The 12,693-nt window shown below is 38.4% G+C and overlaps 1 protein-coding gene across 1 annotated transcript in view; it reads left to right on the top strand.

The window, feature by feature from the left end:
* Nucleotides 1-12,693, top strand: part of KCNH7 (potassium voltage-gated channel subfamily H member 7) — a 240,203-nt gene that overhangs the window by 159,651 nt on the left and 67,859 nt on the right. Inside the window, exons 5-6 of the mRNA XM_009640740.2 lie at nt 2,699-2,719; nt 6,637-6,851. Coding sequence (XP_009639035.1) covers nt 2,699-2,719; nt 6,637-6,851 — 236 coding nt within the window. The remainder of the gene's footprint in view (nt 1-2,698; nt 2,720-6,636; nt 6,852-12,693) is intronic.

Below are 12,693 nucleotides of genomic sequence, written 5' to 3'. Positions count from 1 at the left end.
ACCTTATGCTAAAAAGATGTTTAAATTTAGCCAGCAAGTCCTGCTTGCCTTAGTCAACAGTGAGCCATAAAACCCTATTGTTGCTATAAAATTATCCATGCCAGTTAGGCAAACAGGATTCAGCCTAAATCATCATCTTTGGACTCAGAGATTCTGAGCAGAAGCTGTAGATACTGTACAAGGGAAGGTAAAGTCCTAAGTAAAGATAAAGTACAATAAGTGAAAGTAAACTACAGTCCCAACAGGCTAAATTATGCGGCCTTTGGTGTTGCAAAATATATTACCCAAGGAAGCATAAGTTTTAATATATTTCCCATTCCATTTTTATTTTGTTTATTGATCCTAATAATTCTGAATTTTCCCAAACCCACTGAAAGATACTACTCTCTCTGAAAATGCAATGCAGGATTCAGATTTAATTTTTTTCTACCTCTTCCAGTTCAAATAATATTAATTGAATCAGCGTAACAGGATTCTGACAGAAGAGAATAGCATTATTTAGCTCAATACTAACTACAGCAATTCACTCACGGTCAATTTTTTTTTTTTTTTTTTGAAGATAAAGCAATTGAGATTATAAATTATTTCATGTGTGAAATTAATTTACATAGCCTAGTTGCCAATCACTTTAAAATTATCATAGCTGTGGCCGTTATATGCTGAAAGGTATTACAGTAAAAATGACAATTTAGAACTTTAAATTCATTTGAGTATACTCGATTTAATTCCTTTCTAAATTTGCCTATTTGACAGCAAAAGCAGCAGGGCAGGAACTCTGTCTTCCACCCACCACCCAAACTCCAGCCAAGCCCTTCTCACCTGAAATGCCAGCAATCCAGATTTTGCAGGCAGGTACAGGTTCACAGGGACCCTCTGGGAATGTTACTGTCTTCAGAAAGTGACTTCAGTAACAGCCCTGCAGTCTTCTGAAAAAAAAAGCAGGCTTTTGAGCCTAACTCAGCCTACAAAATCTGTATCAACCCTACAGATGCCTAGCACAGAAAGGTGTCAGGCTGAGAGGAACTAAACACTCTCCCACACCCGCGGTCCAGAGGGCCCAGCTCAATGTCCTGTGCTCCCCAGTCCTTGGGAAGCTGAGGAAAAGCCAGAGAGGCAGCAGGTGGGACATGATGCCACAGACACAGCCCAACATCACCTCCCATTCCCCTCACAGAAGAAGGCCACAGCCTTTCTCCATAGCAGGGCTGAAGCAGGCCCTCTGCAGCAACAGGGCTGCCATTGGGGCAGACAGGGGCACAGCCACCTCAGCCCTCAGAGCTGGCCTGGCAGCAGGGGACAGCCACAGGTGAATATGCACTTGAGCCCAAGGCACTTTTGAAAGCTGGTAAGCTGGTCATGGCGGCTGGCAGCACAGAGGGGCAGGGTGGCATCCTGCGCCTGGCCCCTTCCTCCCTGCCAGCCCCAGGGGCCCTCACCCACCCTCACAACCCTCTGAGCTGCCACAGCCAGGCAGGGACACAAGGCCAAGGGAGGGCAGCCTGTGGGTCGTGTTGTACACCCATGAGTAGGAGTGGCATCTACCTATCCACCTGTGTGGCTTCTTTAAAATAATAATAATTATTAATAATAACAAGAACAACAACAATAATAATATTCTCCCTGAAGAGGTTTGATCTCATGAGAGGATTCAGGGCTGGGTGTGCCTGTGAGGACAGAGAGCCTTGCTACTGTTGCATTGCAGAAAGGTGCCTAAGAGCTGAAGGAAGGTTTAAGGTATATCTTTTCTCAGTGTTTCTCCAGGAAGGCACTGCTCAGCTTGCTGCCATGGTAAAAACTTTCCCTCCTATGAGACCTGGGCAGACGAGGGGCCTCTGCCCCTGGCCCCTTCCTCCCTGCCAGCCCCAGGGGCCCTCACCCACCCTCACAACCCTCTGAGCTGCCACAGCCAGGCAGGGACACAAGGCCAAGGGAGGGCAGCCTGTGGGTCGTGTTGTACACCCATGAGTAGGAGTGGCATCTACCTATCCACCTGTGTGGCTTCTTTAAAATAATAATAATTATTAATAATAACAAGAACAACAACAATAATAATATTCTCCCTGAAGAGGTTTGATCTCATGAGAGGATTCAGGGCTGGGTGTGCCTGTGAGGACAGAGAGCCTTGCTACTGTTGCATTGCAGAAAGGTGCCTAAGAGCTGAAGGAAGGTTTAAGGTATATCTTTTCTCAGTGTTTCTCCAGGAAGGCACTGCTCAGCTTGCTGCCATGGTAAAAACTTTCCCTCCTATGAGACCTGGGCAGACGAGGGGCCTGGGTGTCTGTGCAGGGCCACCAGAGCAGCCCCACGCCCACGCAGCCAGCTGGCCTGTGCCACCCCACCGCCCACAGCTGTGGGTGCCTCAGGCTCACTTAATTACCTGTGAATAATTACAACTTCGTGGGTTAGCACTTTGACCTCCAGCCCAGCGCTGGACAATTTTGTCATGTTACTGTTAAGGCAAGTTAGCTAGAGCCAGTCCTACTGCCTGCTGATCTACTCCACTTTTACAGATTCTCTCTCAATTGTCAGAGTGACTTCATCTTGACTAAAAGTCTACATAATATAATGAAGGAGGTTCAAAAATGTCTCAATTCAAACGACATACATATTTTGAAGCAATATATTCTGCTTTTTCTGATGTAGATTTTAGTTGTCTTTTTTCTCTCTTTTTCTTCACTTTTATTACGCTGAAAACCAGATAATGGTCGCAATGTCAAAGGTAAAGTATACATCTAGATTGTCCCTTCCAATGTTTCAAACAGCCACACTTTTTGGCATGTTACTTTGCCTGCTGTATGAAATGTTCAAATGCAACATTCTCATGCTGACCTCTCTAGGGCCAGGTGCATTACTTCAATGATATTTGTTAAATACATATTTATTCCCTTCACTATTGTCTCAAAGTACTAACTACCAATCCCTGGAAAAAGTGAAGGCATAGTTAAATGGTCATTTAACTTAATTATCTGTTAATTCAAAAAAAGGAAGGGAGGTAGAACAAGTTATTTAACTCAGTGCTGTTGTCCTGAAGCAGGCAAAACTTCTGTTCAAGCTACCAGGAGTTTCACCTGTGAAAGGACGTATAATCCTGTGGGGCCACTAACAAGCAATCTATTGTTATAAGGTGCTTAGTTTTCAGTTAGCTACCTCAAAAATAAAATAATTGGTAATCTGGAGCCTTGTGGAAGTATCTTCACTTATTCCTCTTTTGTCTCCTTAAAACTAGTTTCACGTTCCTGGATGGCAGGGGGTATGGTTTCAAGCTTCCTGTAGTACTAAAATGTGCATGCATGAACTTCATTGCCAATTTCATGTCTAAATAATATTTAGTGCAATTACAAAATTGTTTCTATTCACCAGCACTGAGCTACATCTTCTAGAAGCAATTTGAACATAATTCTTAAGTGACTTCATCAATTTCTAAAAAACAGTTACTAAAGTGTTCAGTTTAATTGCAATATTTGCAGCTATGTCTGAAAACTGGTTTGTGACTTCATGCATGATGCAAAAAGTGTGTGTACCTGGTAAAGTCTTTCTCTAAACTGCATGCAGTGCATGACCTAGATTCTGTGAAGCAACTCATGGACTATGAAATCATTGCATTTGCTTCATGTGTATGTTGGCAAAATCTTGGGGAAAAAAAATGCAGTCTCTGTACTGTAAAAAAACTTTTATAAATGTATTTACTGCTGGTGAAAGATGATGGATTGACAGCTCAGGAGAGTGAAATCATTTCTCAGTGCATTGTCTCAGCAGGGACAATGGAGGCCTACCATAAAAATGGGGAGCTCAAACTTAACCCTAAAGAATCTCCTTTGTAGGGTAGACAGAAGCATGTCATTCTCCCTGCTTATTCAATTCTTGGCCACTCTACTGAAACTGTCAATCAGGGTGCCAATTAGTGTCAATTTTGATTGTGATTTGTTATGGCCCTCTTTTTCTGCTTCCTGAGTATGAGAGGATAGCAGAGGTCCACTAAGCTGTATCAGCTCACTTAAGCTAGTAATGTCTTTCAATTAATTACCATTATCAATGAGGTACATAGATGCCTTTCACCACTTCCTAAAGCAAAAGGAGGTGGATTTTAAAAGCAAGGTTTTATTCTCATGTGTAATTAACTTAAGCCTTAAAAAAAATAAAATCTTATCTACTATCTAATCATGGATTTGCCTAAGCTCCCTTAGTTTCCTCTTACCTTTGAGTTCCTTAGGTATCAAGAATCTTGTTCATCTGACAAATGGCTACCGCTTGATATCCTGCTCATGTCTAAGCCTACACAATATTCAAAAACTATTAATTGCTACAACTATGTAGGGAAGTAGAGCTTAAAAACTGCAGCCTGACTCTACATACGTAGTACACACCAGCCAGACTAGACACTTCACTGATTTATGAGATTGTAAACCCTGATTTATTTTGAAGACTACTTTTTAATAGACTCATGTAGATGATGTGAAAGATAGATTCAGGTCCTACCTGGGCCAAAAGGTGTTCAATCACAATATTCTAATTCCTTGGCAGTGTCCTTAGTATCAGGCTTTTTAGCATTCCTTTTTCCAGCAAAGCTGTTCTGCAGAGAATATACTAGGTTCATTGGTCTAAGGAGAAAAAGAAGGATTGATTTTGTAGTTTAGCAGTTAGAGCACTCACCCACAAATTTTTGTTTACCTTACATCAAATAATCATTGGACAAAATACAGAAAGTCTTGAGGGCAGAACCACCAGATTGATCCTCCCGGGGGAGCGCCTGAACTGTTAGTTTAGAGCATCATGCCCTCCCTTGTCATCTTGAATTCCTTTCTGCACAGTGGCACAATTTCAAATAGAGTAGTAGAGGATTTCTATCTCCGGCACAGATTAATATATAATTAGCATTAATTTAGAATCATAGAATCATTAAGGTTGGAAAATACCTCCAAGATCATCAAGTCCAACTGTCAACCCAACACTACCATGCCTAGTAAACTATGTCCCAAAGTGCCACATCTACACATTTTTTGAATCCCTCCAGGGATGGTGACTCCACCTCCTCTCTGGGCAGCCTGTTCCAATGCTTGATCACTCTTACAGCAATAAAATTTTTCCTAATATCTAATCCAAACCTCCCCTGGTGCAACTTAAGGCCATTGCCTCTCATCTTACCACTTATTGCTTGGGAGAAGAGACCAACACCCACCTCACTACAACCTCCTGTCAGGTAGTTGTAGAGGCCAATAAGGTCTCCCCTCAGCCTCCTCTTCTCCAGACTAAACAACCCCAGTTCCCTCAGCCACTCTTCATAAGGTAGGTAAAAACCTACCTCATAGGAGGTAGAAAGCATGTATATAAATCCTTTTAAGATAAGAAAGCAAATTAAAAGTCTGGTTCTTCAGCAATACTTCTAAGCCATGTGTGAGGGAAGATTAGATCTCAATTAAAGAATTAAAAAAAAAAAAAAAAAAAATAGAATTCAGCACTGCCTGAAGCATTTTCACACACACACACACACACACAAAGAAGAAAAAACATTGCATTGTTGCCCATAACAGAATTAGGAGGCAATAAGGTTATCATGTGGATCAGCGAAATATCCTTCAGTCCTGCACTTAAGTTACATTGTTACCAACTCCAAGACCTGGATTTTTATTTATATCCATAGCTGGATCTAGCTCTCACTGACTAAACATCTTTATAATTCTTTTTTACAGTACTATTCTCAAAAGCAAACTTCCCTTACTATGAATATTTTTGGCTTCTGGACCAACTTTATGATGACAGTACAAAAAAACTATACTGATCAGTTATGTTGCTTTCTTGTTGTACAAAGAACTCTGTCCCATATTGAAAAGAATAATTATAACTAATATGTACCTCATGGGGTATACATGTTTTTATCTACCATGATGCACTAAAGTAGTATAAAATGCTTAAGTACATATTAAATACTCCAGTATTAGTCTACATATTCTACATATATTTAGTCCTGTTTATGTTTCTACATACAATCCTTATTGTTTTCAGTATTGTGTTGGTAATGACAACTGAAGAAATACATTTTGTGAGTTTGTGATACTTCAAAATTAAAGGCTTTTAGGACCATGTTAGGTTAATACTTCCATTGATTTAAGTATGGAGTTACTTGATGAGTCAACAGGGGTAGAGCAGGGGTCTACTCAATTTTCCAGTTTACTAAAGGCGTTTTTGAACTAACTGTCATGTAAGCATGAGCAACAGTACGGGTGTGATAATAGAGCCTTTGCTCAGCCCAGACACTCTTATGTAATCTTGTGTCCTGCTTCTGCTTTTATAAACAAATGAGAATATAGTCTTTATATTCAGCCAGAATTACAACATACCAACGTACCAAGCAACATGAAAACAAGCAAGGATGGATGCATCACATACTCTGCAATCCGTTGACTTTATAAAAAGTATTGGGGACTATATATAAAGGAAATTTCATTTTTACATCCAATACTAAATTTGATTCTCATTAGCTATAGCATTATTTTTAAAATGTAGGTAATTTTTATTATTAACAAGTAGTATAGTGAAAAATAGTTTTTAACTACACTTTTAACATATCCCATTTAAACATTAATGATAACTTATTTCTCTGCATTTGTCAAGTACTAAATAAGTGTTCTGATTTTTCAGGGCCTTTTAATCATATCAAGTCAAGCCTGCTGGGATCCACATCGGATTCAAATCTCAACAAATACAGTACGATCAACAAAATTCCTCAGCTCACACTGAACTTTTCAGATATCAAAAGTGAAAAAAAATCTTCATCTCCTCCTTCATCGGAGAAAGCAATTATTGCACCTAAGGTGAAAGACCGAACGCACAATGTAACAGAGAAAGTTACCCAGGTAAGGTAATACCCATTATTTTAGTTCCTTTTCATTTTGTGGGCCCAATTATCAGTGTATTCAATAGATTGTTACTCTTTTCATGAATGATTTGGACATCTCCAAGATAATTTGAAGGGTTTGAGCCATTACTTACTTTACCTCCAATTCAGTTGCACATGAGGGAGTTTACAACATTAAATGACAGTGCTAACAAATAAAATTTTCAGTTTTCTATTTTTCAATGGAAAAAAGCTGCACTGTGCACCAAGTGCCCCTAATAAGTCCACTAATTTCAGTGATTCCTGTCAGTCATAAATGTTAGTTTCATTCTTCTTTTTCTCAGCTTTATGAATTGGTGATTAGTGCATGGCACAATATGACAACAAATAGTAGGTGATTGTGCCACTGGTACAGGTGTTACAGTAACATCTTGTAATTTCTGTTCCAGTTTCTTGGCTTTTCATAATGCTCTTTGCTATGGGTACCTTTTCCACATGTGTGCACCAAAAAGGCTGTCAAAATGAAATGCAGATACCTTTGGCTGGCTGTATGATTTTTTCTGTCACACTTGTGAATGAGCCGTAAAATTGAAACAAAATTCAAGACAGCATATTTCTTACCTCTAAGACAGATACAGTGCCCTCTGAGGGCAACAGAACTTTTCAGATAAATTCAGTATCAATATTACATTTGTGTTATAATGTCATATGGAGATTGTCAAGGACAGGCTACCAATATGCAACATACTGAAAAAAAATACTAAGACATGACAGTATCCCAAAAAAACTTTATAGTCTTAGTAAGCAGAGGGTCAGCCCTTAAATGCCCATCCATTGACAGACTGAAAGAGGTTAGAAGTGCTTTGTATTGGAATGCAGATAGACATTCCATAAGGAAGATCTTGCCAAGAGTAGCTTTTGACTTACTGTTAACCTGCCTTGCATAGGCCAGACTGCGGCTTCTCTACATTGGTACTATGCCAGATATTTTCCATGCCTCTATTCCCTTTGACAGACATAAAAAGGAATGTATTGTACACCCTCCTAGAGAAATAGAGATAAAAGTTCTATCAGTTCTATCTTGAGATCAGTTAGTTCCTAAAAAGTAATTGGATTTTTATCATTCATATATTTTGTCTTTGATAGCTAACTTGAATCTGCAACCATTGTACTTTCTTCCCTGTTCAGTTGTGAAAGATTTAATCTCTTCTGGATCCATTCTGATATGTTTAAAATTATTCATAGTATTTATACATGGAAATCTTTTCACAGATAATATAGCAAAAACTCAAGTTACATTGAAAAGACTAATTTTTATAAGTTATGTAAGCATGTCAAGCTTGAATGTTTGGTTTTTTTTTTTTAATTCTGACTGGCTAATTAGTGCCAGAGTGCCAAGTTTCTAGGTACTAACAACACTGTCATGAGGAAAAAAATAAATTAAAAGAAAATCTATGTTTATTCTCCAAACAACTTAGATATTATGAAAAGGTCCCATAGAAATGGCTTGGATCAGCTAAACTTTCCAGCAACATTGATACTAACTAAATTCAAAATTAAATTTGAAATGCTCTATAAAGTCTTTACACTTCAGAAAATACTTCCAATTTAATTTGACATTGGTTTATGTCCTTTTCTAGAACTAAACCAATGTGCAGAGTAGAATTTCTGTAGCAAAATTTCATAATATGCCATTCATCATAATTGGAAAGAATTCCCCACAGCTGTTCTTTTCTCTCTTGTTATATTCAGTTATCAATGTTTTTAGTTGATGCTGCACCCTTAGCTGTAGGGTTAGGGACAGGGAGAAACTCCTAGGAGATAGGAATAAATGTAGGTCTACTGAATTTGATAGTCAAAGATCTAGTTAGCTAGTTATCCATTAATTAGATTAGAAATAGACATTTGGAAGATGGAAGTGGCTAGGGTTAGTCCTGTTTATATTTCTAATCCCCAGTGATTTCAATATGTTTTATAAGAGTCAGCACTTCAAACGTTCCACTGCACATCTGCCTGTGTCTTTAAAATCTAAATCTCTTTGTAAACTTGTCATAGGCCCATAGGTCCATTTTGTATCTGCAGAATAGTGGAAAAGTGGGTTTGGAAGGTTTGAACACAATGTTGAGAATAGAATATGGCAGAAATGTCAGATGAGATAATTAGGATATGCTCATGCTGGCCCAGTCCTCTGATACATAAAACTGTGAAACAGCATCAAAAATGTACAGAGGGCAATATGACTTATATAATCTGTGGGACAATATCATTAAAAGAGCAAATGAGTATAAAATGGCCATGGTAAGTTAGAAGGTCACCCTTAATCAGAGTAGTGACATTTTGAAATAGTCTTCTAATAAAATAAGTTAGGGCAGGAATTCCAAATTTCTTTAGACAGAGACTGAGAAATGTAGTAAAGGGATAGGTAACACAATGTGCTTTTCAGGGATTGCAGGACTTAGTGACATAGAAGGCCACTTCCAGTCACATATGGCACCATTCAAACATCCATCCATCTCTCTCTTTGTGCTCCTTCCTCATTGTGTATCTCTCTCCCTTTCCTTTCCTCAGCTTTGCTGAGAAATTTGGTCCTGCTGTTATAACCTGATATTTCCACTACTGTGGCTCCTCTCACTGTGCAACTCAAAATGTAGAGACATGGACTCTGGTATGCACGACACTAAGGTATCTTGTGAGCATCACAGCTGGAACACTGCACTCTGGATTCTCCCTCATGCATCAATAATATCAAACCGAGTATCACCATCACAGGATACAAGAACAAGTTCTTCTTTCCAGAGATAATAGCTGTGTGACTTCTATCATATCCACAAGCTGGAGAAGTAATTCAGGTAGTGAAGACAGTGAAAAAAAGAGGGGATGGCACATCATTATCTTCACAAGGTAGAGGAAGAATAATGAACAAAATAAATGAGTCATGGCCATTGTGTTTAGAGGAAGTGATACCTTTTCAGAAAGCATTTAAAGAGGATTGAGATGCTTTAGCAGTAACATTTTAGTGGAATAAATTAGAAGCAGATGGGAGATAAAAGTTTAGAAAATAATTTCAGAAGGAACAGAAGGTGTTGTGGGGCAATGGTTTATACTTTGAGCAAAAAATATGAACTTTGAAATGCAGGTGGAGAAAATGACATATCATTTCAGAATTTAATAAATAAACAAAAAAACCCCAAATAAATAAATAAAATCCCCAGCATCTTACCTTTAAGTACTACAAATAAATTAATGTCTTCAAAAAGAGACAGGTTATAAATTCTACTGCAAAGACCCTTAAATTATTTTCTTAGTACTTAAAAGGAGTGTTCAGGACATTATGTAGAGATTAATATTGCCTTAAGATACAGCTTGCAGTGAAGTGCTGCACATGTGATGGTCCTGAATAAGTAGATACCCTGATCTCTTGGCCTTTCACCTGGGTCTTTGCTGACCAAAACTCCTTGTGTAATGCAGAGTAGCAGAACATCTTCTGGATGTCTGTTTCTGCACAACATTGAATTTTACTGAGAGAAATAGCCCAGTAGTAGCTGCCAGATAGCCCTTACTGAAAAATCGTCATTGTCATAACCCAATATAGATATTTGTCACTAAAATTAAATTTATGTTTCCATTCCACTTTACTAAAACTTTTTTAATATTTCACATTATAATTTCCAGAGGTGCTAAGCGAGACTCTTCTAGAAGAGCCTCAACTTACTTTTCTTCATTATTCATTTTTTTTGCCAGTCTGTTCAGGGGGACAGTCCAATTTCTGCACTCTTTTGCACTGGCAGGTTCAGCTGGAGTCGTGACACTAATTGTTAGAAAGACACAAGTCTTCCTAGAGGCACAAAAAGTAGACTTTTATTAAAGAAAGCAGTGGGGCAAAAATTTGACATCTGTCCCTTAACATTTTTGATTAATTCATAAAGGGGAATTCTGGCATTAAAATTACAGCATGTAGAGGCGCAACAGTAAGTAATTTTATCTTTTGTTTAAATACTGATTTATTTTAAATCTTTTTACACATCCAGTTCCCACTGATGTATGACTCTCAAGCTGTGAACTCTGTTGTGAACAGATGAACAGACTCAGAGCAATATGAAGATTTAGAATAGTCAGTACGTATGCTTATTTTCAAAGAAAAGAGAGAATTCCCGAATATCCATGTATTAACACTGACAACAAATGGTGGCTGGCCCAGTTAATAAATTTACAAATTGTTGATCTCCTTATTGTGTTGTTTAAGAGAAACTGTTTTGTGGACCCTGATCATTAGCGTTCAGAAATTACTGATCCTCTTGAAATTCATCAGTCTGTTGAGATATAGCATGTGGTTGAAAGACCCAGTATGTATCTGTTGTTTATTATTTGTCTCAATAACTGAATTACAGGAAGATTAAATTCTATATCTTTAAACTTTTTGTAAATAATACTTTTCAAAACAGTTTCATCATCCACCCACCTGTAGGAAATATATATACCCAAACTGGTTATATGGCTGATCAAATCATAGAACCATAGAATACCAGGTGGGAAGGGACCTCAAGGATCATCTGGTCCAATCCTTCTTGGCAAAAGCACAGTCTAGACAAGATGGCCCAGCACCCTGTCCAGCTCAGTCTTAGAAATGTCCAGTGTCAGGGAATCCACCGCTTCCCTGGGGAGATTATTCCAAAGGCTGATTGTTCTCATTGTGAAAAATTTTCCTCTTGCGTCCAATCAGACATACCAATTCTTCCTTCACTGATGGTGGGTCTGTGTTTGCATCAGCCTGGATTTTTATTCCCAAGGCCTGAGACCCAACAGTGCTGCTAAAGACAAAGGTGAAAAAAGTGTTGAGAACCTCTGCCTTTTCAGCATTGTTGGTGACTAATTCAACTCTCCTGCTTAACAGCAGGACAATATTTTCCTTCCGTTTATTCTTGTTGTTCACATACCTGAAGAACCCCTTTTTGTAGTTTTTGATGTTGCTGACCAGTTTCAATTCAAGCTGAGCGTTTGCTTTTCTAACTGTATCTCTGCACACCCTGGCAATGCCCTTGTATTTCTCAATTGGTGTTCGCCCAGTTTTCCATCTCTGGTACATTTCTCTTTTGTTTTTGAGCAGAATAATTATAAAATATAAATAACATTACGGTTGATTGGAAGATTGTAATCTGATTTGCAGACACGCTGAACACACACAGCTCTTCTGAAAGTGGAGCTCTCAGTGAAGGGGGGGGTCACATATGAAGTGATAGACCTTGTAGTTTCACTGCATGTTTTTGTAATCTGGCCAGCCTCTATTCTGTTAGCCCCAAAAGATTAAGAAGTAACAATATCCCCCAAGGCCAGTCTCAGCTGCTGATATAAAAAGAATTATTATATGATCATGATTTCAAACTGACCTTCAGGTTTTCAGGCTAAAAGGAGAGTAACAGCATCTAGGACAGAGAGGGGCAATATAAAGCCTAAAAATAAACCAAATTATTGAGCTATACTTTTTCAGCAGTCTGGTTCGTCTGACACACAGCGCTGTCTACAACATCATGCAATAACTCACACAAAAACTGCATTTCAAGGCTGTTCATTTTTGAACGCAAGCTGACATAAAGCAGAAAATTCTGAATTAAGGGGAAACAATTTTGATGTCTTCCAATTACACAGGAATACATACATATAATAATGAAATTGAGGGGTATGCAGAGCCAACATTCCCTAGTTACTGTACAGAAAGTTTAAATTGATAGTTTCTGCTGAAGAGAGAATCTTCTTTTTTCTATTATTTGCTATTCCTGTTCTCAATGATCAATAGACATAGCTTATACAGGAATTATTCCCTTTTTTTGCAGTCATACTTAGCATCCTCATGCAATAAAATTTTA

This window comes from Egretta garzetta, unplaced genomic scaffold, assembly GCF_000687185.1.
Source record: "Egretta garzetta isolate BGI_Z169 unplaced genomic scaffold, ASM68718v1 scaffold16, whole genome shotgun sequence".
NCBI classification, from domain to species: domain Eukaryota; kingdom Metazoa; phylum Chordata; class Aves; order Pelecaniformes; family Ardeidae; genus Egretta; species Egretta garzetta.
Note: the sequence above shows the minus strand (reverse complement) of the source record. Positions and strands in the feature narration are given on the sequence as shown.